The sequence below is a fragment of the Haliotis rubra genome, unplaced genomic scaffold, assembly GCF_003918875.1.
Source record: "Haliotis rubra isolate DU_JTF1 unplaced genomic scaffold, ASM391887v1 Scf307, whole genome shotgun sequence".
NCBI classification, from domain to species: Eukaryota; Metazoa; Mollusca; class Gastropoda; order Lepetellida; family Haliotidae; genus Haliotis; species Haliotis rubra.
This window is the reverse complement of record NW_025766977.1, coordinates 811,185-835,236: the sequence shown is the minus strand read 5'-3', so window position 1 is coordinate 835,236 and position 24,052 is coordinate 811,185. Positions and strand designations below refer to the sequence as shown.

The following is a 24,052-nucleotide window of genomic DNA, read 5'->3' as shown; positions in this document are numbered from 1 at the left end:
TGTTGTGACTATGTACAGTATAGGTCTTGGTTTCAACCTGATTGTCTACTCAAGGACTTTCATTCTAGGCATATAGCAGAGAATTGGCAAGGAATTCCATGTAAGTACACTTGGTAGGCATGGATAAATCATATTAAATCACTACTTTTTTAACAAATTGGGATTCCAATCATGTTTGTTGTTCATGGTTACTTCTTTAGTGGTTGAGTATGGCAGATACTGGTACATGAAGCAAGGGGGTACATAAAGCAAGGGGGTACATGAAGGAAGGGGGTACATAAAGCAAGGGGTACATGAAGGAAGAGGGTACATGAAGGAAGGGGTACATAAAGCAAGGGGTACATGAAGGAAGGGGAACACATAAAGCAAGGGGTACATGAAGGAAGGGGTACATAAAGCAGGGGTACATGAAGGAAGGGGGTACATGAAGGAAGAGGGTACATGAAGGAAGGGGTACATAAAGCAAGGGGTACATGAAGGAAGGGGGTACATGAAGGAAGGGGTACATAAAGCAAGGGGTACACGAAGGAAGGGGGGTACATGAAGGAAGGGGGTACATGAGGCAAGGGGGTACATGAAGGAAAGGGTACATAAAGCAAGGGGGTACATGAAGGAAGGGGATACATGAGGCAATAAGTATACAATGCAAAGGGGGTACATGAAGGAAGGGGGTACATAAAGCAAGGGTAAATGAGGCAAAGGGGTACATGAGACATGGGGATTCATCACATAATTGTATTATATGCACCCCCTCTACGCAGCTGTATTTTATGGAAAAGTGTGAGCACTGTACACAAGAAAATATGGTATACAATATCTCCTGAGAGTAAGTTTGAAGATATGCTAGAACATGAACCAAGATTAAGGTGGATGAGTCGTTGCAACCCAATATACTGATACTTGTCAATGGTCAAAATATAATCAAGAGGGGCCTTGACAGAACCAGAATTTCAAAAGTTAAAAATTTGGTGACCCTTAGCTTAAAACACCACAGGAAATGTCACTGATCCTTTATAATTCTAAGCAACAACAATGTAAATACACCATGCAGTTTGTTCAGCATCCAGTCTGGAGCAAGGTACCAAAAGATGGAATGGTTAAATGTAACATTCTCCGAAAAAACACAAACACAGATTGTGCTGTTGTTTTCTGTGGAAAAACTTTCCTTTCATAATGTATTCACCACTTTAGAATTGTCTCCAGGCAGTAAATCATGTTTGTGGGATTTTTTTTAATTATTATTAATTTTGGGGGAAGTAAAGTACAAACCAATAACACATTTATCAATGTGTAATTGTTTATTCAATCAAGCTTGCGGCCATCATGTCGACTTTCTCTATCAGAGTGACCGATGCCTGTCGGTGACGGGAAAAAACAATGGTGTCTGAAAGCTTATTTTATTCATACCACCTAAAAAAAGAAAGGGGTCAGCACCAGAATTCAAGGGTCGGTGGGTTAAGATTTTTTTTGGCCTTATCCACTTGGCGTGAAGAGGTTTAACAACACTTGTCTTGATGTCAACATTAATTGTCGATGTGGGGTCGTCATTCATTTCCGTTTGCTTATTGCTCCTCGATTTGGCAAACAACTTGACACAAGTATAATCCCACCTCTCTCTGTGACTGTTTTGGTAAACACAATTATGGGGGCTAGCTTTGATCATTGCATGTCTATTGGTTGTGAAAACTTTGTGATGGATACTATAACTCAGGTGTTTGAAATGCACGAAAAAAACAGCTGCGCTAACAGGTCTTTTGTGAACTTGCCGCAAAAATTGCACCTCGTGAAAATATATACAATCACAGTATTTTATTCACAGATTTAACGTAGAAGGTCATCATGGGGCTGCTGACAGACCCCAAACAGAGACAGCGACTGGTGGCCATCATCTCCAAGTACAACCAGAAGCTGAGCATCCTCCTGTACATTGTGGGTCTGGCCTGGTTCTTCCTTCTTGCCTACCAGCCCCTCAATGCCAGCACCTATTTCTCTGAGAACGCTCTCCTACCTGGTCTTGTGGAGAATGAGTTCTACAATGAGGCAGAGCTCAGCAACTTCAATAAACAGCTGATGGAAGAGCTGAAGAAGGATGACAAGTTAGTGATGATTGATTCCTATGTTGTGAGATTGTCAGTGATGATTTGTCCTTTTGTGAGGGATATGTCAGTGGTGATTGGTTCTTTTGTGAGGGATATGTCAGTGATGATTGGTCCTTTTGTGAGGGATATGTCAGTGGTGATTGGTTCTTTTGTGAGGGATATGTCAGTGGTGATTGGTTCTTTTGTGTGAGGTAAGGCAGTAGTGATTGGTTGGTGTGTGTAAGGCAAGTCAGTGGTGATTGGTTGCTGTGTGTGAGGTAAGCCAGTGGCGATTGGTTGCTGTGTGAGGTAAGTCAGTGGTGATTGGTTGTTGTGTGTGAGGTAAGCCAGTGGTGATTGGTTGCTGTGTGTGAGGTAAGCCAGTGGTGATTGGTTGCTGTGTGTGAGGTAAGTCAGTGGTGATTGGTTGCTGTGTGTGAGGTAAGTCAGTGGTGATTGGTTGCTGTGTGTGAGGTAAGTCAGTGGTGATTGGTTGTTGTGTGTGAGGTAAGTCAGTGGTGATTGGTTGCTGTGTGTGAGGTAAGCCAGTGGTGATTGGTTGGTGTGTGTCAGGTAAGCCAGTGGTGATTGGTAGCTGTGTGTGAGGTAAGTCAGTGGTGATTGGTTGTTGTGTGTGAGGTAAGTCAGTGGTGATTGGTTGCTGTGTGTGAGGTAAGTCAGTGGTGATTGGTTGCTGTGTGTGAGGTAAGTCAGTGGTGATTGGTTGTTGTGTGTGAGGTAAGTCAGTGGTGATTGGTTGCTGTGTGTGAGGTAAGCCAGTGGTGATTGGTTGGTGTGTGTCAGGTAAGCCAGTGGTGATTGGTAGCTGTGTGTGAGGTAAGTCAGTGGTGATTGGTTGTTGTGTGTGAGGTAAGTCAGTGGTGATTGGTTGCTGTGTGTGAGGTAAGCCAGTGGTGATTGGTTGCTGTTGTGAAGTGTGTGAGGTAAGTCAGTGGTGATTGGTTGTTGTGTGTGAGGTAAGCCAGTGGTGATTGGTTGCTGTGTGTGAGGTAAGCCAGTGGTGATTGGTTGCTGTGTGTGAGGTAAGTCAGTGGTGATTGGTTGCTGTGTGTGAGGTAAGTCAGTGGTGATTGGTTGCTGTGTGTGAGGTAAGTCAGTGGTGATTGGTTGTTGTGTGTGAGGTAAGTCAGTGGTGATTGGTTGCTGTGTGTGAGGTAAGCCAGTGGTGATTGGTTGGTGTGTGTCAGGTAAGCCTTTGGTGATTGGTAGCTGTGTGTGAGGTAAGCCAGTGGTGATTGGTTGCTGTGTGTGAGGTAAGCCTGTGTTGATTGGTTGCTGTGTGTGAGGTAAGCCAGTGGTGATTGGTTGTTGTGTATGAGATTACTCAGTGGTGATTTGTTCTTGTGTGAAGATTAGTCATGTTGGTGATTGCTTCTTATGTGGAGATCTCTACATTTGGCCTTGGAGTCAGTACCTTATCACAATCCAAAAGATGATTGGGATGTTCAGAAAGGAAGGAATTATGCTATTGTCATATTTGTCATCTCATTTTGCAGGACAACTCCTAAAGATTGGGTCTATGAGCAGTTCCAGAGTTTTGGTCTGGATGTCTACTCACAGAACTTTTCCCTGAAATACCCGTTTGGACAAGTTGATAAAGTAAGTAGCGATGCTCACCTTGCCCTTCATCACTTCTCAATGTATAGCCAACTTGCAGAATCTCTCTGTACACTGGGCGGGGGAGTAGTCTAGTGCATAAAGCATTTCTTTGTCATGCTGAACATCTGGGTATGATTCCCCATATGGGTACAATGTGTGGTGTCCCCCGCCATGGTATTGTTAGAATATTGCTAAAAACTCACTCACTCACTCACTCACTCACTCACTCACTCACTCACTCACTCACTCACTCACTCACTCACTCACTTTTTTCTCAGTGAGATATGGGAGCGGTGCTTAAGACCCAGGTTCTGCACGGGGATACAATGTGTGGAGCCTTTTCTGGTGTTGTGATATTGCTGGAATATTGCTAAGAGTTGCGTAAAATCATATACACTCAATGAGATTTTATTGTACTTACTTCTAGAACATTTGTTGAGTTACCAAGGATGTTAGATTTTAGTATTTATGCAAAAATTATTAAGTTTTATTTATTCAGTTTTAAGGGTTTTTTAATGTAGTTGACAACATATCCAGGTGAACTACAGTATCAGTTCACTGACAAAATTGATCAACTTGATTTGTTTACATGTAATTCTTTTTCAGAAGAAGTCCTCCTTGGGGTACATATAAGCATTTAAATGTCCATTTTAAATCCTACGACAGTTGTAACTATATTTTGCAATAAAATATTTGCAAAACAAAAAACTCGTTTTGTCTTGTGAGACCACCCCTACAGGGCCCTACCGGACCCCCTACAGCCAAGAGCAGGTAACTCTTGCCGTCTACCTCGTACCTCACTTTTCATGCTGTCGTTCTGTTGAATAGACGTGCGTGGTGTTCGTTTCGAGTTTGCTCTCCTACTGATACGATGAGTGTAAAAGAGTCTCAATCTGTATGTATGGTTCCTTTCAAAATTGATCAACTTGATTTGTTTACATGTAAATTTCAGTAGCCAGCCAAAAATCAGACTATACCCAGATAGCATTCGGATGTTGGCCCAACGTTGTCAATGTTGGCAAAGCCATTGCCAACATTGGGCCAATGTCTGAATGCTGTCTGGGTAGGTGATAGAGGTGTATGTATTCAGAAGTTATAGGAATCATGTATTTGATAAAATTATATATATTTTATCTGCCACCATTTACCGGAATATATATGTTGTGTTGCCACTTTTTAAATAAATATGTGTGTGTGGAGGGGTGCGTGTGTAAAATAGTTTCAACTATTTGCTTCCAGGAGATCCCAGGGAGGAATGTCTATGCTATCCTACGTGCTCGTCGCTCATCTAGCACCGAGTCTGTTGTGATATCAGCACCTCTTCGTCCCTGGCTTGCGGAGGATGAACAGACCAGCGGCGGCATTGCCATCATGATGGCATTGGCAAGACACTTCAGAAGTACGTAAAATATGGGAAGGGGAACTTTATCTTACTCTACAGCTCCGTGCTCTAGGGGATAGAAGGTCTGTCTAGAGAGCAAACGCTCACAGAAAGAAGGTACTTACTTGTACCCTGTCTGCTGCTTGGCATTAGGGGAGAAATCAATGTACTATGCTTGAGTGGAGTATCCCTTCCATGATATTGCTGGAATATTGCCACTCACTCACTCACTCACCCACCCTGCCACTCTCTCTCATATTGCTATGATGTAAAGCAGCCTACACGTCAAACTAAAGTTTCACAACACATGTTGTTAAAATGTTAAAAGTTGTCGAACTCGCGTTTTCACACGTCAAACACATGTTGTCAAACTTTGGTGTCATTTTGAGCGCCATGTCTCTCTCGGTTCGGTTATGTGACAATTTCGTTGACTGCGATTGGTTGTTTCTGAACAAACAACACCGAAAGTTTGATGGAAAAGTTGGTGAGAATAGATCCTATTTCTCGACAACAGTTTGACAACTCTGAAATTTGTGTTGGTGTCGGTTGTTGGAATGTTCACACTCTCAAAATCGAGTTGTCGTGTCAAACTTTAGTTTGGCGTGTGAAGGCCGCTTAACAGTGTCCCAACTGCTCCCTCTTTCCCATGCTGATGCTGATGCTGATGTTGCAGACAAGCCCTACATTGCCAAGGACATCATCTTTCTGATGCCGGAGTATGACGAAGTGGGAATGCAGGCATGGCTTGATGGTTACCATGGGACCACATCAAATTGTAAGTTATATCCTGATGTGCTTAAAGTTATATCCTGATGTGCTTTAAGTTATATCCTGATGTGCTTTAAGTTATGTATCTTTATATTCTTTGAGTCTATCAGCCAAAACACCTCTAATTTCTTCATGAAACTCCAAGGCATCTTCACTGACATACAAACTGACTATGACCTTCTTTGGTTGATATATCTACAGATTCGACAAGGTCCATGAATATCAGACAGTATGTGTTATTTCGTACTGTGGGAAAACCATTGTGGCTACTCTAAATTTAGAATTTGAAATCTAAGGCTGTTTCCAGCTCTTAATTCTATTTGGGATGGTTAAATCTGGAAGTAGCCTTGCTCTACAGTGTAAACTCGTCATGTTTATTCCAGTGATTCAATCATCAGTCACTGATAATGTTATTTTTGGTACAGTTATCTTCCCTGGCCGACTGCCTGGGCGTAGTGGTCAGATTCAGGCCGCTCTGAACCTGGAGATTCCCCCCCGAGAAGACAGCCTATCTCAACATTAAACTGGAGGGCATCAACGGGCAACTTCCAAACCTAGACTTTGTCAACCTCGTTGTCCGCCTCTGCCGAAAGGAAAGGGTCAAGGTCACTCTGAACAAGATGGTGAGATATTGCTGTTTATTACCCACGTGGTCAATGTATGGGTAGTTGCATGCTAATCTCGTACGTCACACGAGTGTCGTATCGCGTTGACCTATGTCGTAACGACTTGACCTGAGATTCTAACGATTTGATTGGATAACCGATGACCTCTCAGTTAGGTCACGTTGTGACGGAACTACTTGTTCATTCATAACAAACACGTGAATTCATTCATTCTACAACTTAGATGCATTGTGGGAATGTAAACATTGCAAACGTTGCTGTGTCGCTGTTTACAGTCCGTTTGAGTCAGAAACGGACCAATGAATTGCAAATTTTATCATTGTACAAAATTGCCACATAAATATAAATAGTACACATGTTTATCATTTACTAATACCCAACAGCTTTCTTATGTTTGAAAATTTTCCGGACTCCACAAAAAAAGTTGTTTAACAATCTATCATTAAAATATTGACACAGTTTACTATTTGTTACGAGGGAAGAGTGCAGAGAAAGGGGACAGCCAGGTGTTCGAGAACAGATAGAGACGGCACAGCACAGGTTAATGAATAAATAACTTTGTCTGTGAATGTGCTTCTCAAACACCTGGCTGTCCCTTTCTCTGCACTCCTCCCTTGTAACAAACAGATATTTGTGTCAATATTTTAATGATAGTTTTCTATTTTGGGGACAAAAATTCTGCAAATAAGTCACAGAGTGGGTATGATGTTTCAATTATGATCAGCGTTTCATTGAGTATTTTATGTTTATTAGTTTTCGAGTTGAATTGCAATTCATCGGTCTGCTTTTGTGCCAAACGGACTATAATTGTGAGTCGAACCGAGACATTATATCCATCGAAAAACATAAACGTAATGTTTCCACCAGTGATGTTAGCCAAGTGAAGCAGTTGCAAACCAAGAAACGCAGTGCTACGGGGTAGTTTACTGAAGGAGGCTGTACGAGATGCGATGACAACTGACATGCATCATGACATCGGTTACCCAGGGGACAGTCGAGAATGGCGTAGTGACGTCAATACAGTTTGACGTCATGCAAAAGTGTACGTCAGAACAAAATTCTTCCACAACCTCTTTATGAAACCGGTTTCGGTTTGAAACCACAACAATACCAAAACTACGCTATTTTGTCATTCTTTTTTATATATTCCTCCTTGGGGTACTTATAAGCATTTAAATGTCCATTTAAAATCCCTACGACAGTTGTAACAATATTTGAATAAAAATATTTACAAAACAAAAACTACGTTTTGTCTTGTGAGACCACCCTTATAGGGCCTTCCGGCCCCCTACAGCCAAGAGCAGGTAACTCTAGACCGTAACCTCGTACCTCACTTTCAATGCTGTCGTTTACCGGCAAGACGTGGGTCCATTTCAAGAAGGTTACTTTCCCTACGCAAAATTATGAGTGTCTCAGAAACAGCAACTGTATGTATGGTTCTCTTTTTTCCCTGCATGGGCGATTTGGAGGCTTGTTCTGAACTTTTTCATTCATAATTTCTAGTTGTAACTTGGTACCTGTCGCGTCGCTCTCGCTGGTGCGTGTCAAGATGGCGGACAGGTCCCTTCGCTAGCCTCCCTGTTCATTGGTTTCCCCGTGTGGTTTTTCAATGTTACAGGCGGTTATAGTAATTTTTATTTATATGTTGTTACATGTAGGGCGTTATTTCCGCTGCTAGCATTTTCTATCTTACGCTAAAAGTCGTAATTGTTAGTTATGTTGCAGTGCGTATTGATGGTTATTGTCAACTGCATGCTACGTTTGTCGCATTAGTTGTGTCGCCCATGCGTGTTTTTTCATATATGTATGTGTGTCTGGGGTTGATTGCTGCACAGGTTTTTTACTTGTTGCAGTTTAAATCCTGTACTTCGTGCCTCGCTGCCATTCCCGTCAGGGATACACACGAGGTGTGTTTAAGATGTCTCATACAGACTGATCATGAAGAAGAGGGGTGTCCGGGCGTGTAATGCGATTTTCACGCCTCAAACCATTAAGGCAAGGCGGGTGGACCGGCTGTTTTACAGCAACCTGCTTCGGGCGGGGGGTGATATCTGGGCTCAGGATCCCCCGTCCAAGCGTTCACATAGCAAAAAAAAGGGGTCTTCGGGAGCCGCTTCCCATACGGAGCCGGCTCCCAAAAGAGCTAAGGTTACCAAGGAGGCTTCGTCTGAAAAAACTAATGCTCCTTCTATATCTCAACCTGCCCCTGTCTCTGTTGCCGACACCTCCCCTGTTGTATCGGCACGCGTTGTACCTGTTGCCTCTTTAACTGCTTTGTTTCAGGAACAAATGTCGTCAGTGAAATCCCTGATCGATACGGCGTTGGCTGGGTTCCGTACCTTCAAAGACTCTAAGCCTTTGTTGGAGCAGCCCTCCGGTCCTCGCCAACGGCCTTCCCTGCCCGCTTCCGCTTATCCTTCTGCCCCGGCGAAGGAAGCTGCAAAGTGGACTGCCCCTTTGCAGTCCAAGCGGGGCAGGCGTGCAAGAGGCAAGGGCAGGCCTGCTCAAGCGCAGCAGCCTTTTCGGGGCAGGGGGAAGCCAGCCCCGGCTTCCCGCTGATTCCTTCCCCAGAGCCCTCATTGCCCCCCACTCACGCGAGCGGAGACTTGCCGACTGTGGGGTGCACTGCCTCATGCCACACGTCCCTGTCGGTGGCCGGCAGCCACCTCAAATCCCTGGGTCCTGTCCACGCTCAGGGATGGCCATTTGCCACAGTGGAGGCGAGATCCTCCGTCCTTCTCCGGGGTTCGGCACACGCCTGTGCCGACCTCCTGCGACAGGGCGGACGCGCTCCGTGCCGGAGTTCAGTCCTTACTGAACAAGGCAGCCATCGAGGTGGTTCCTGTGGGTCAGCAAGAAGAGGGGTTTTATTCCACCTACTTCCTAGTGACCAAAAAGGACGGAGGGTTCAGACCCATTCAGATGCACTCTCACGGCGTATACTATCCCCACACAAGTGGATGCTCGACCGGGAGATATTCGGGATTATCTCCCAGTTGTTCGGGTCGTTCCAGGTGGATCTGTGTTTTGCTCTCGGATTCGATCCGAGCTGCTAGCCAACGACGCCTTTCAGCCTCGATTGGACGGACAGGGTACTGTGGGCGTTCCCCCCTTTCCCCCCGATACCACTGATTTCCAGGGTCCTGTCACAGCTGACAGCACAACCAGCTCGGCTACTTGTGCTTCTGGCACCCCTTTGGTCGGCACAAAGTTGGTTTCCGGTAATTCTCAGGTTTCTGGCTCAGCCTCCTGTTCTATTACCTTTTCGACCGGACCTCCTATCCCAGAACGGAGCACCCCACCCAAATCCCAGGATTCAGTGGGTGGCCTGGCCGCTGTCAGGGATCGCCTCCATGCAAGCGGAATTCCTGCACCAGTTGCAGACACAATTCTGGCTTCGCGGAGGGATTCGACAAACGTTCAATATGAGGATAGATGGGCCTGTTATTCGTAACCAATTGTTTTGTTGTTATGGCGGGGTTCAGGCTGGTCTTCCGGCGACCAAGCAAACCATTTCTCGGTGGCTTGTCTCTGCCATACATATGAGCTATACTCAAACAGGGCGTATCCCGCCTGTAGGGTTGAAAGCTCATTCGGTTAGGGCAGTTGCTACATCGAAAGCTTACGCTGCAGCCCTGCCCATTGCGGAGATCTGCTCCGCGGCTATTTGGAGCCGTCCGAGTACATTCATCCATCATTACCAACTTAACAGACTCTCCAGTGAGCGTGCTCGGTTCGGTCAGTCAGTTCTCTCCAGTGGGCATGGTTCCACCTCTCTAGCCGATTGAGCTTTCGAGGATTTTATTATGTGAACCATTCTATGCCGATTTTTTAACACTGGTGTTGGGTTTTAAAAATCTTGTTTACATATCCCCTTGGTGACGGGTTTTATGTGGTGATGGTTTTTATTCCCAAGTCTTTTGCATTCTGCTCTAGACTTACTGGCCTTGGAAACTTTGCTGAATATATATATTAAGGCATTTCGTTTCTGGCGGCTTATTGCGGGACCCCTTATCTTCGCTTCTGAGTGATTACGGGAGGGAGGGAGGGTTTATCTCGTTTGTTTGCATTAGCGAGGTTTCACTGGGCAATTAGCATATGTTCGACCCTGACCCTGGCTCATGCCCCCACCTGATTGGCTATGGTGGACATGTGACCGGGTAAGTGAGCTTTTTCTGCTATATTTAGCTTGGGAAATTCCACTTCTTGTCGGGGGTGTTTTCTGCAGACAGAATGCCACCCTTAGCTCTGCCTCTTTAGGAGTCTGTCTTATGCTTATAAGTACCCCAAGGAGGAATATATGAAAAGAATCGAACTAACCTGTAGAGGTTTCAGATTCTTTGAATATATTCCTCCTTGGGTACTTCACCTACCTCCCCACATTCTGTCTGACGTCGTTCAGCATGGAAAGTGAGGTACGAGGTTACGGTCTAGAGTTACCTGCTCTTGGCTGTAGGGGGCCGGAAGGCCCTGTAAGGGTGGTCTCACAAGACAAAACGTAGTTTTTGTTTTGTAAATATTTTTATTCAAATATTCTTACAACTGTCGTAGGGATTTTAAATGGACATTTAAATGCTTATTAGTACCCCAAGGAGGAATATATTCAAAGAATCTGAAACCTCTACAGGTTAGTTCGAATTTAATGCATGTAAGACGTGGGTAATAAATATAATACCGAATCCCAAATGGGACTCAACCCAACAAAAGTACGAGAATCTGTACTTTACTGAGAAACAGAGATTATTAACCGAGTGTGTTAATAATCTCTTCATCATATAATGTCATTCTTAAAATTACCCTAAAAAAAAAAGCAAATCGTCCGTGAATTTATATGAAGAGTATCAAGCATTCACGTAAGAATACTTAGCGGTACACCAAGGTGAAGGTCGTTCATGACGGCGGCTAATTGTTGTGACTAGTTGCTAATACAGTGCAAACAAAACTCATGCTTAAAATGAGATCTTTCTGTCTAAAAGGAACAACAAAACCGGGCAGGGTTTTCCTGGCAGTGTTTCTATTTTCATTGCGGGTAATCACCTCATCAATATCAATTTCTGATACCTGACGGAATCGATTTGTCGTCTGCATTGTGATCGATAGATCAAAATCCTTGGTTGGTACCTTTCTTAGACGATTGCCTTTCAGTCGTGCCTAATAATCCGTACCTTTAATTTGAACGGAGTTCTTCGTTTCATGTTTTCCAAAGTCAATTACTGCAGTAACGACTCCAGAACCTCAGTCATCAATTCTCAAGAATCACCAATTTTGAGAATGGGGGCAGCCATGTTTGTTTACTAACAATGTAAACTCGTGACAACGTCATCAATGAAATGTTTAAATGTTTTAGGATTTGCATGGCGTGTATGGAGTTTTGTGAAAGTAGTTCGTGGATTGACGTAATTTGCATAGTTATCAGATTTGGATACCAAGTTTATCAGATTGCTTTATTGCACCAATAACAACCTCGTTTCGATACAGATTCTTGTACCATTGTCAAGCATTACGGTACAAGAATCTGTATCGAAACGTCGCACTCACAAAATAAAGAAGTTGTTATCCATAAAAACTTGTTCCATATTGTACGTCTCAACTTCTAAAATGCCACTCAAACAAATAACAACCTCCATTAGATGATAAAGTGTAATCCCAAATATTACATTTGAACCCTTTCTAAATGGCATTGTGTATTCACATCCGGTGTCGTCTGTGATCTGTACCCATCATGCCACATTAATGTTGTAAGATAACTTTTCTCAAGGATTCTTATTCTAAGTTCACTCACTCACTCTTATATCATACAATTCAACTTGGACAGGATGATTATATCTACGACCCCGAGACGTTTGAGGGCTACACCCATGCTCTAAAGACCATGTTGAACATGATGTGGTATCAGGCGCCTGGCTCCCCTACAGGCAACCATGGACTGTTCCACAGATTCCACATTGAGGCTCTGACCTTGAGTGGTGAACCTGAGAAGCGGGGAAGAAATGTTGGACTGGACAAATCAGGAAGGTGAGAGGGAATTTTAGAGATAAAATAAACAGACTTTGTGTATCATGACAAATTACCTGCCTGTCCTTTCTGTTAATATGATCCTAATGCTGTCCATTTTGTCAGTTCTTGTTGAAAATACTAACTTCACAGCAGGGTTGTACACAAAGCAGAAGGGTTGGAGGGGTAGCGCAGTGGTTCGCTAATCATGCCCAGGTTCGATTTCCCAAATGCACACAAGATGCTAAGCTTATTTTGGTTGTCCCATGATGTGATATTGCTTGAATATTGCTAAAAGCGGCGTAAAGCCACTCACTCACCAACTCACGATCCATGAAGATCTTGGTTAGAATTGGTCCCAAATCAATGCTCGTGCTGTTGATCACTGGATTTTCAGGTCCAGGCTTCATTATTTACAGGTCACCACCTTATAGCTGGAATATTGCCGAGTGTGGTGGAAAACTAAGCTCACTCATTCACTCACTCACTCACTCACTCACTCACTAAATAATATTTTGCATCCATGGGAACGCACAATATTCAATATATTGAAGTTATAATATGTATGAAATATGTAATTAACAAGCCAATGCATCTTCTTTGGTACACAACTAGGTGGTGGGGTAGCCAAGAGGTTAAAGCGTTCCCTTTCGCTGAAGTCCCGGGTTTGATACTGAGCACGTGTATGATGTGTGAAGCCCTTCTCTAATGCCCCCCTGTCGTGATATTGCTGGAATATTGCTAAAAGTGGCACTCACTCACTCGGTACACAACCAAAATGTTACACTTGAGTTACACAGAAAAGGTTGTTAATTGTTTTTGTTTTTCCATATATGATGACAACAGTTTTGTCTTATTTTTAGGAATCCATCATGATGAGTAAAGAACACACCATCATGATGAGTAAAGAAAACAAGTAAAAAACTTCTGTTCACTTGAAGAAATACATCACAATATTTATTGTTGAACATTTCTCAGGAATGACAGAAACTGCATTCAAACCATATTTCGTAATTTGACAGGATTGTTGAGGGTGTGTTCCGCAGTCTGAACAACCTCCTTGAACGCTTCCACCAGTCCTTCTTCTTCTACATCCTGTCCGGCACGCAGAGATACATCTCTATCGGTATTTATATGCCTCCATTTGCTCTCATGGTGGCTGCTGGGCTGATCAAGGTGGGTGTGATGTGGTCCATGTTATACTGATAGGTGACTAATGGAGCACTCCACAACATAGGGGTCATCTCAAGCATGACAAAGTGATTAATGTATCTGGGTTCTGCTGTACAAAGGGATCATAGTGCTGAGGTGATACTTTAGCATAGGATTACAACAGTAGCAGCACTAAGGTTGTTGTATCTCTCATAGCTAAACATACACGAACAACAGTTGTTGCGCTAAGGTTGTATTTCCCATAGCTAAACATACACGAACAACAGTTGTTGCGCTAAGGTTGTATTTCCCATAGCTAAACATACACGAACAACAGTTGTTGCGCTGAGGTTGTTGTATTTCCCATAGCTAAACATACACGAACAACAGTTGTTGCGCTAAGGTTGTATTTCCCATAGCTAAACATACACGAACAACAGTTGTTGGGCTGAGGTTGTTGTATTTCCCATAGCTAAACATACACGAACAACAGTTGTTGCGCTAAGGTTGTTGTATCTTCCATAGCTAAACATACACGAACAACAGTTGTTGCCCTAAGGTTGTATTTCCCATAGCTAAACATACACGAACAACATTTGTTGCGCTAAGGTTGTTATATCTTCCATAGCTAAGCATACACGACCAGCAGTTGTTGTGCCAAGGTTGTTGTATCTCCTAGGACATTATATTTTATCAAATCATTTTTTTATTTGTAATGTTTTTTTAGTTCAAAGGATTACTTTATTTACACATTCACTGACTGTGATTTGTATTTTCTGACTGACATTAGATTACAAATTATTGGGAAGATATTAAAGTGCAAAATTTAGGCTTATATTGGGCCAGTAAGTTTCGCAAGCGCTACTTCTGGTACTAAGCTGGTTCCTGGCTCCCTTTGCAAAAGCTAATTCGCAATAATATGTGAGACTGGACCCAGATTACTTCCGCTACCAGATTTCCAGTGACAACGTATATTCAAGAACCAGCTCCAAATTCTGCGACCTCCAAATATGACTTTACTAGACCGGACACATGTACAACCATACTTGGCTGTCACAGCTGTTGACAGTCATAAGAGTTGGCTAATTTGGGGATGGTTAGATAGGAAAAATTGTTTTATTCCTGCAAGGGTTATCGGTTCCTTACTGTCAACTGACAACCATTCAAAAAGGGATGAAACGTTTGTCATCGGAAGTAGTAAGGTCTCACAAAGTGTGTTGACCTACTTAGGGCCCTATTCTTTACTTGTTTGGGTCTGCAGATTGCCAGAAGCATCAAACCAGATAGTGAAAGAGCTATGATTACAATATTACACTAATTCTAGGCCCTAGCATTGTGGATTGGTGCCGACTCCTCTCAGAAGAAAACCGAGGAAGATTCAGGAGCTGTTAAGGATGAAGACAAGGATGGAGAGAAGGATGGAGACAAGGATGAAGACAAGGATGGAGAGAAGGATGGAGACAAGGATGAAGACAAGGATGGAGAGAAGGATGAAGACAAGGATGGAGAGAAGAGTGGAGAAGAGAAAGCAGAGAAGAAAAAGGAAGGGCAGAAAGATTCAGAGCAGAAGAGGAAGGAAAAGAGTGAGAAACTGGAGAAAGAAAAGAGGAAGTTGGATGAAGATGAGGAAGAAGACGATGGAGACATAGGCGATGAAGCTGAAGTGAGCCTTGAGTTTTATTTTGTTTCAAGTAACAAGCTGTGATCACAGATATTGTCTGATATGATCTTCACTAAAGAATATGCAGCAAGTTATCAGATTTAATTATAATCCAATTGTTTTCATTACAAGTATTCTTTAAGCAGTATGTTGGAATGTTAGCATTTGAAAGTTCTCTATTTCTTATATTATTTTATGTTTACAGAGGCTCGAAAGCAATTTGAAGTTTGACATTATTTTCTAGTATGACCTTGAACATTAGGCTGACATTCCCATATCAAACATCCCAGCAGCTTTCTGCTCTGACCATTGCAACCCATACACGTTCTGTGGGGTGGTGGGGTAGCCAAGTGGTTAAAGCGTTTACTCATCATGCCGAAGACCAGGTTCGATTCCCCACATGGGTACAATGTATGAAGCCCATTTCTGGTGTCCCCGCTGGAATTTTCCTAAAAGCATCATAAAACCATACTCACTCTCTCATAACATTCTGAAAGTCACTATAACTGTCTCTCCGACGATTCCAATAGCGCCATCTTGGTTACAGATTCCCCAGCAGGTCGGACTCCGTAGCCTGCTTCCTGTTGCCTCCATCTGTATGCTGCTCGGCTTCCTGGCGTACTCCGGACCAAACGTCATGTCTCAGTTCTCCACACCGTTCCGGCTCCGTGTGCAGGACTCCCTGATGTTTGGTCTGCTGGCTCTCTTCTGTGCCTCTCTGCTGTATCCCAGGATGATCAAGAAGTGAGTAACGTTGTATACTACTCAAAACAAGTTAAGGATTATTATTCTTTCTAGCTACTATATCATGAGTATTTATGGTAATATGAAAGGATTGGGTGATCTTATTCTTTTTTCATAGAGATCGTCCTTGGGGTACATATATGCATTTTCTGCGGCGGAAAATGTCATGTGACAGTTGTATCATTGTTTTAATAGAATATTGTACAATAAATAAGAAAGCCTTTTTATTTACTATACGGCCCTCACCACGAGGCGAGGTGTGTCAGCGCATAGCGCTACTGCTACCCCAAGCTGCGGTGCCAACTAGCTGTCAGGACTCGTCTGAGTTCCACCTGCCGGGTGAGGCGTTTGCTCCTCGGCACCCTTCACAGACGCAGCTCCGCTTTCTTCCCTCACTGATTCAGGATGTTGTGGACCCATTGCTAGCTGGATCTAGGCTGCGGTTCGATTTGCCAGAACTTGTGAAGCGGTATCAGCTGGGCAATGAGTCCCTCTTCCTGGTTCCGGTGATGGACGCGTGTCTTCCTCGATCGCCCTCGGGGGATGCTCGGCTTCCTTGGGTTCAGCTCTGGCTGCCAAACAAGGGCATTTGGTTCCACCTTTTGCCCGGGCGCCCCTCTGCAGCAAGCATACTGAACCTATGAGGTGTATCGGAATGCTATGCAACAGATTTGGGTAGTGGTCCATGGGGCGTACCTCTCCTCAATTCTGAGGTCGGCCCTGGAAGCGGAGGCAGGCACGGGTGACGTATCACCTCATGTTGTGTCCTCCTTCGTAACTTACCAAGGTACAGGCCCACCTGGCGAGCTATTCTTCCAGGGCACAGCCTACGCCCAAGTCTGCAGGTTGGCTTTGACCGCTTGGCGGGAGTAGGAGGAGGAGCCGTCCCGCCAAGGGTAAGGGTAAGGAGCAGGCTTCTTCGTCTGGCTCCCAGCAGCCTTTTTGCAGTCGCGAGGGTCTGCCTCGACCTCCCGTTAAACGTGCAGGCTGCTCCAGCGGATATGTCCCAGCCAGTTCAGCTGCAGGGGACTACTCACGCTCTCTTACCACATATCCCAGTGGGAGGCCGCCTCTCTCTCTTCCTTCCGGAGTGGGAGAAGGCTACACACAACTCTTGGGTGCTGTCCACCGTACGTGTCGGCCATCTTCTGCTGTGGAAGCAAGGCCCGCCAGAGTTCACCGGCATAAGGCGCACTTTGGTGCTGTCATGTCCGGTCAGGGCGGGTATCTTGCGAGACAAGGTTCAGGCTTTACTGGACAAGTCCAAATAGAGCGCATACCACCGGGCGAGGAACAGGCGGGGTTTTATTCCACGTACTTCCTCATACCAAAGAAAGACGATGGGTTCCATCCCATTCTCAACTTTAAGGGGTTGAATCGCATGCTAGAGGTTCCATCCTTCAAGATGGAGACACTTCGCTCGATGATCTCATGTGTTCAGCCTGGCGATTGGCTTACGTCGATCGATCTCAAGGATACATATCTACATGTGCCTATTCATCCCACGTTCAAGCAGTACCTCCAGTTCTCTTACAACAGGATGTATTATCAGTTCAGGGTGCTCCCCTTCAAAATATCTACTGCCCCCAGGGTGTTCACCAAGCTCATGTTAGTGCCGGCTACTCTCGCACGGTCACACGGAAGGCATTGTCACCCTTACCTGGACTACTGGTTGCTGCGCGCACTAACTCAGCCAGAGAGTCCAGATTCTACTCACAAGGTGATAGACATTCTAGTTCGACTGGGGTGGATCATAAACCTCAAGAAATCCGACCTGGTACCCACCCAGGACTTGTTTTTTCTCGGGGCACGGTTCACAACTCAACAGGGTCTTGTCTGTTTCTCGCCCGACCGAGTCGACAGAGTACAGGAGATGTCTTCTGGTGTCTTCGTTCCTCTCCCAGCCCCAGGCGCCGGCAAGGACTTAGCTCCGTCTACTGGGTCATATGGCGGCAACTATCTCTGTAGTGTGGCGGGCGCGGTTGAGAATGCACCCTATACAGCAAGCTTTGGCGAGTCTGTGAGCTCACTCAGAGGATCTGGAGAAGTGTCTCACAGATCCCAGGTGGTTGTCTCCTCACCTTCAGTAGTGGACCGATGTCGGGAATCTCTCCAAAGGGGTCCCTTTGGACATCCCGACGCCAGCTCTTACAGTTCTTAAAGATCGATCGCGCTTTTCATGTGACAGCTCCGAACACAACTGATCCCATGATCAAGCGGGTTTTTGCCGTTCTGTTCTCTCCGGTGGACAGTGTCCTACCACCCTGACCGAGTGAGTCTTGGTTATTTGGTTTTAGGACGCTGTGTTCAATTGTTGTTATAATTGACATATCTGCTGTTGATTTTTCGACAACTTTCAATTGCTCAATTGAGATATTCGGTTGTGAGTTGTGGTTTCCCCCTTACGGTGCTCTCTAGAGTTTTCACTAAGTGGGCAGGGTTTTATTTACACACTGGGTTTTAATGCTTGACATGTTGAGGTCGGTCCTCAGTACGTTTACTCCCTGTCGGGTCACCTCCCATAATGCCTCTCGAGGAAGCTTCGGGACAGGTGACAGGTGAGTATTGTGGCGTAAGTAACTTTTCGTAATTACGAGATCGCAATTTATTTGTACTGTGACAGAATTCCCTCCTCCCTAGCCTCCGGTCTTTGGGAGTCTGTGTTAATGTATATATGTACCCCAAGGACGATCTCTATGAAAAAGAATTAGATAAACCTGTAGAGGTTTCCAATTCTTTGAGGAGAATCGTCCTTGGGGTAGGGCCGCCCACCTCCCCGCAATTCTGTTCACTGATTTGTTCAGCAGAAGGAATGATGATACGGGCCTGGGTGCTTACCTGGTTGCCCACGCATGCGTGGTAGGGAGGTAACTCCACGTGGTGGGGGCCGTATAGTAAATAAAAAGGCTTTTTTATTTATTGTACAATATTTTATTACAACTGTCACATGACATTTTCAGCTGCAGAAAATGCATATATGTACCCCAAGGACGATTCTCTTCAAAGAATTGGAAACCTCTACAGGTTTATCTAAATTTTGAGGAAGTGTGATGTTTATATTATCGTCAAGCACCTGGATTCAATTAGATTACTTTTATTGTTACCATAAACATTTTGTTGTCACAACTGTAAGACCACAGGGTACCATGGTTAAGTTCATGACAAAATATTGAGTGTATCAATTAGCCATTTTGAGCTCAGGGCATCAGTGAACCACTTTGAGCTCGGGGCATCAATGAACCACTGAGATCAGGGCATAGATGAGCCAGTTTGAGATCAGCGCATCAATGAGCCAGTTTGAGCTCAGGGCATCAATGAGCCAGTTTGAGCTCAGGGCATCAATGAACCACTTTGAGCTCAGGGCATCGATGAACCACTTTGAGCTCATTGCATCAATGAGCCAGTTTGAGCTCAGGGCATCAATGAACCACTGAGATCAGGGCATCAATGAACCACTTTGAGCTCAGGGCATCAATGAGCTAGTTGGAGCTCAGGGCATCAATGAACCACTTTGAGCTCGGGGCATCGATGAGCCAGTTTGAGCTCAGGACATCGATGAGCCAGTTTGAGATCAGGGCATCAATGAGCCAGTTTGAGCTCAGGGCATCAATGAACCACTTTGAGCTCAGGGCATCAATGAACCACTTTGGGCTCAGGGCATCAATGAGCCACTTTGAGCTCAGGACATCAATGAACCACTTTGAGCTCAGGGCATCAATGAGCCAGTTTGAGCTCAGGGCATCAATGAACCACTTTGAGCTCAGGGCATCGATGAACCACTTTGAGCTCATTGCATCAATGAGCCAGTTTGAGCTCAGGGCATCAATGAACCACTGAGATCAGGGCATCAATGAACCACTTTGAGCTCAGGGCATCAATGAGCTAGTTGGAGCTCAGGACATCAATGAACCACTTTGAGCTCAGGGCATCAATGAGCCAGTTTGAGCTCAGGGCATCGATGAGCCAGTTTGAGATCAGGGGATTGATGAGACAGTTTGAGATCAGGGCATCGATGAGCCAGTTTGAGATCAGGGCATCGATGAGACAGTTTGAGATCAGGGCATCAATGAGCCAGTTTGAGATCAGGGCATCAATGAGCCAGTTTCAGCTCAGGGCATCGATGAGCCAGCTTCAGCTCAGGGCATCAATGAGCCAGTTTTAGATCAGGGCAACATTTGGGTGTGTGTGTCCTTTTGTACCCAACAGTATGGATTGTTGCTCAGCCACTGGTTTATCTGGTTCACACTGAAGTATTTACAGGCTGGTGGAATTAAACACCAAACAAATCACAGCTATAGTTTGGACCCGTTTTTTTGTAAATATCTCTTCATCCAATGACCCAATCGATCTCAAACTGTGCAAGTGGATGTTTTGTCAGACAACCTAATCACATTGTAAATCACCGATTTGATGCATTTCTATTAAAGAATCTGTTTATGTAACTGTCAACAAAATAAACAGCAGAACGCAGACTGCTTGCAGAGGGAGGGAGCCAATGACCTGTAACAGCGTCACATGCATTTCATGCCAAACTATAGTATCAGTGAAAGTGGTGTTTTTGAATCCTTGACCCATGTGCCCTTGGTCCATTTCTGCTAAGCAATCTGACCTCTTACCACTGACCTAAGTCTGTCAAAAGCACAGGAGTTTGATCACCTACAGAGGAATATGCTATGATACAAACTAATACATGTTGATAAACGTTAATCTTCCCCTACAGGTGGGGTAGCACAGTGGTTAAAGTGTTTGCTCGTCACACCGAAGACCCAGGGTCGATTCCCCACATGGGCACAATGCGTGAAGCCCATTTCTGGTATCCCCCGCCGTGATATTGCTGGAATATTGCTAAAAGCGATGTAAAACAATACTCACTCACTCACTCACTCACTCACTCACTCACTCATTCTTCCCCTCTAGGAAGTACAACGAGTCTGACAAGTTCCAAGTGGACTGGCAGACCCTGAAGAGTGTCAGCCTCATCCTGCTGTCCCTCATCCTGTTTGCCATCGCCCTCATGAACATCTCCCTCGCCTTCTTCCTCACCGCCACAATGATGCCTGTCTGCACATTTGTCGTCCCCACATCAAGCAGGTTAGTGACTGGGTGTCCAGAGAGCTCCATATTGGCATAAAATAATAAAATATATTATCATTAGGCCAGACCAATTTTAGTTCTTGTTTTACGGATCTGCTGGTCATATTTTTTCAAGAATAAGATACAAATTAAAATTAATTTCCCCCCCTCAAAAAATAAAATCCTAATGTTTTTATTGGCCAAAAATATAAACTTACAAAAAGACATATTTTTAGAGAAAGGAATATTACTTTGACTGGTGATTTTTTATTATATTTTTTCCCTCCTGCCTTGAGGTTTTCTGAGGACAAAAATCTGTAAAACAATAAATAAAATTGGTCTGGCCTTACTCAATAAAATTTGAGTTGCTTGTGTACAAATATGATATATTTCAGAAGTCTTATAGTGTAACAGTACTCTGCATAACTACCTAGTGTATTCAGTGATACAACGAAGATGTTTATAACAAACTGACGCATATAACAATAATTTTTTGCGATAATCTTTTTCGGAATGCTACGATCAGCAGTGGCTATATATAATGCTAGTTTTCATGATATACGGTCCAGGACTCCTGGTAACCTGCATGTCTACATCTGCACTATAAAGAGATTTCCTTTTCATTGAGACTGATAATACACTTTTCAGTTTATGATCCCCTATGATCCCCAAGATCTTTTAATGATTCATAATACTCTTTGAGTACGTTCATATGCTCACTTCCCACTCTTGTTATCCCACTGTTATTTGACTTAATCATCAAACTGACTTCAAACTGTGCTGAAATGTTTACCAATTATGACTTTAACCAAACTATGGACACTCTAATAAATGGTGATCAGATGGCCACAATGACTGAGAATGTCTTCACCGAGACCGAAGATGGATAAAAAGTATTGTTCTTGCGCACATTTTCGAAAGGGCACACCTAAGCATCTTTTAGAGTTTTGTTTTCTTTGTTTGATTGTCTTGTTCACTTATTTGATAGTGCATGTAAATAACATAATGGGCATTGATAAACACATTTGGAAAAGGATGACGTGCATCAAACCAGCAGTGAGTCTGACCATCCAATCCTATTCGCGTCTTGAAGAGAAGCATAGCTGCCTCTTTTGACAAGCATTGGCTGCTGAAACCAAATTCTAAAACAGGGCCCCGTTCCTCAAAGTGATCGTAGCGCTAAGATGATTGTAACTCCCATACTTTAACATAGGCTTACGACTGTCGTAGCGCTACAATCGCTTTGAGGAACGGGGCCCAGGTCTTCACAGGGAAGCGAATATGCTTTTCGTAAGAGGCGACTAACAGGATCGGGGGTCAGGCTCGCTGACTTGGTTGACACATGTCATTGATTCCCAATTGTGCAGATCGGTGCTAATGTTGTTGATCACTCGATTGTTTGGCCCACACTCGATTATTTACAGACCGACGCCATATAGCTGGAATATTGCTGAGTGCAGCGTAAAACTAAACTCACTCACTCACTCACTCTTCACAGGGGATCTTTCTGAGGCCCCCATTTCTGACCTGTTGTGCCTGTGGAGAATGATTTGATGGAGTCAGATGTATCTTCTTGTTCCAGGATTATGACATGGCTTCAGAAGCTGCTCCTGCTGCTAGTGTCACCCCGCATCGTTCCTCTTCATCAGCGCCATCATCTACACCATTGTACTCGGGGACAAGTACAATGGCTACCTGGACCTGCTGATGTCGTCGTGGATGTACGTGAAGCAGAGTGTGTTGATGAGGCTGCTGGACCAGTGTTTCTTTGGAAGCTGGACCTACACAGTGATGAGTCTTATCATCTTCCCCAGCTGGCTGATGTTCTGGGGGGTGCCTCACTGCGAGCCCTAGGGGTGCAAGGAGTGTCTGTGTAGTCGTCGTTTATTTATGAGGGAGCAGGTCAAAAGTTGAATGTCAAATAAAAATCTGAATTCCTTTAGTTCAGGAGAGAAAGTTAGCAAGAGATGTAGGTCTCAGATGATTTGGTGAAACCATCAGCATGGGTAAGGTGCTGACAAACAAAACACATAATTCTGGGAACCTACCATTCAAACAGGGATTCGACAGTGATTCAAATCCACAATGAGGGTTTCTGGTCCTCTCAAGGGACAATGAGTTACGGTTAATGAAATAACAGTTGTCGACATGTCATTTAAAGCTCTGTCAAACTATTTTAAGGAACTTCAGGAATCAAGGATATTATTCTGCATTGTACTTTTGAAACATTCCCTGAATTCATCTAGAATGAGTGTACAGGTATGATAATTTCATGAATATGAATGTTACGAGTGAAAACTGCTGGAATATTGTTTTCATTTTTTTAACAAAAGGTTAATCATAAATTATTTCATATGAATGAAATTGTCACCTTTAAATCATTTCATTATACTGAATATTTGCTGTTAAGATCAACAATGTGTTCAAGAGGGTCTTAAAAGCAGATAATAATTCATATTTATGGGCCTATCTTTATCTTTAACTTTTGAAATCCACGGATTATTTGTATTTGTAGTGTATTCACTGTAATTATCTCCCTTTGCTCCCAAACTGACAAATGGGTTAGCTTATTGAAATCAGTCACAAGGTAAAAATATTGACTGAATTTTAACAGTAGAAACTAAACCTTTTTCAACAATAGTGAGGCAGTCATTTTGTGTTTTCTGTGAAAAATCTCCACTCCACTCATATTACTAAAAACGATTATGGATTTTCACTTTCCCCTGCCCACTTCAATCGTATACATGCAGCATGATCCCCTGCCCATAATATATGACAAGTCTCTAAAGATTGTTCTATTTCATAACTGTTTCAATTTAAACAAACTCATATTTTCCATGCCTCCAAACTCTCACCCCTCACACACTCATCCACACACCACACACCCCCGGCACATACACATACATGTACTTAAGCTTATTTTGCCTAGTCATTTTCTCCTGGCCTTGACTAGCAC

At 43.9% G+C, this 24,052-nt stretch overlaps 1 protein-coding gene across 1 annotated transcript; it reads left to right on the top strand.

Moving 5' to 3' along the window:
* LOC124282931 (glycosylphosphatidylinositol anchor attachment 1 protein-like) lies at positions 1-23,411 on the top strand. Its single transcript, XM_046718981.1, is given in 13 exon segments — positions 1-100; positions 1,820-2,096; positions 3,596-3,698; positions 4,938-5,097; positions 5,753-5,854; positions 6,273-6,337; positions 6,339-6,470; positions 12,289-12,488; positions 13,490-13,643; positions 14,944-15,282; positions 15,827-16,023; positions 20,941-21,114; positions 22,679-23,411. Coding segments are annotated over 12 exon segments (2,178 nt in total). The 5' UTR covers positions 1-100; positions 1,820-1,839; the 3' UTR covers positions 22,974-23,411.
* Positions 23,412-24,052: the final 641 nt, after the last annotated feature.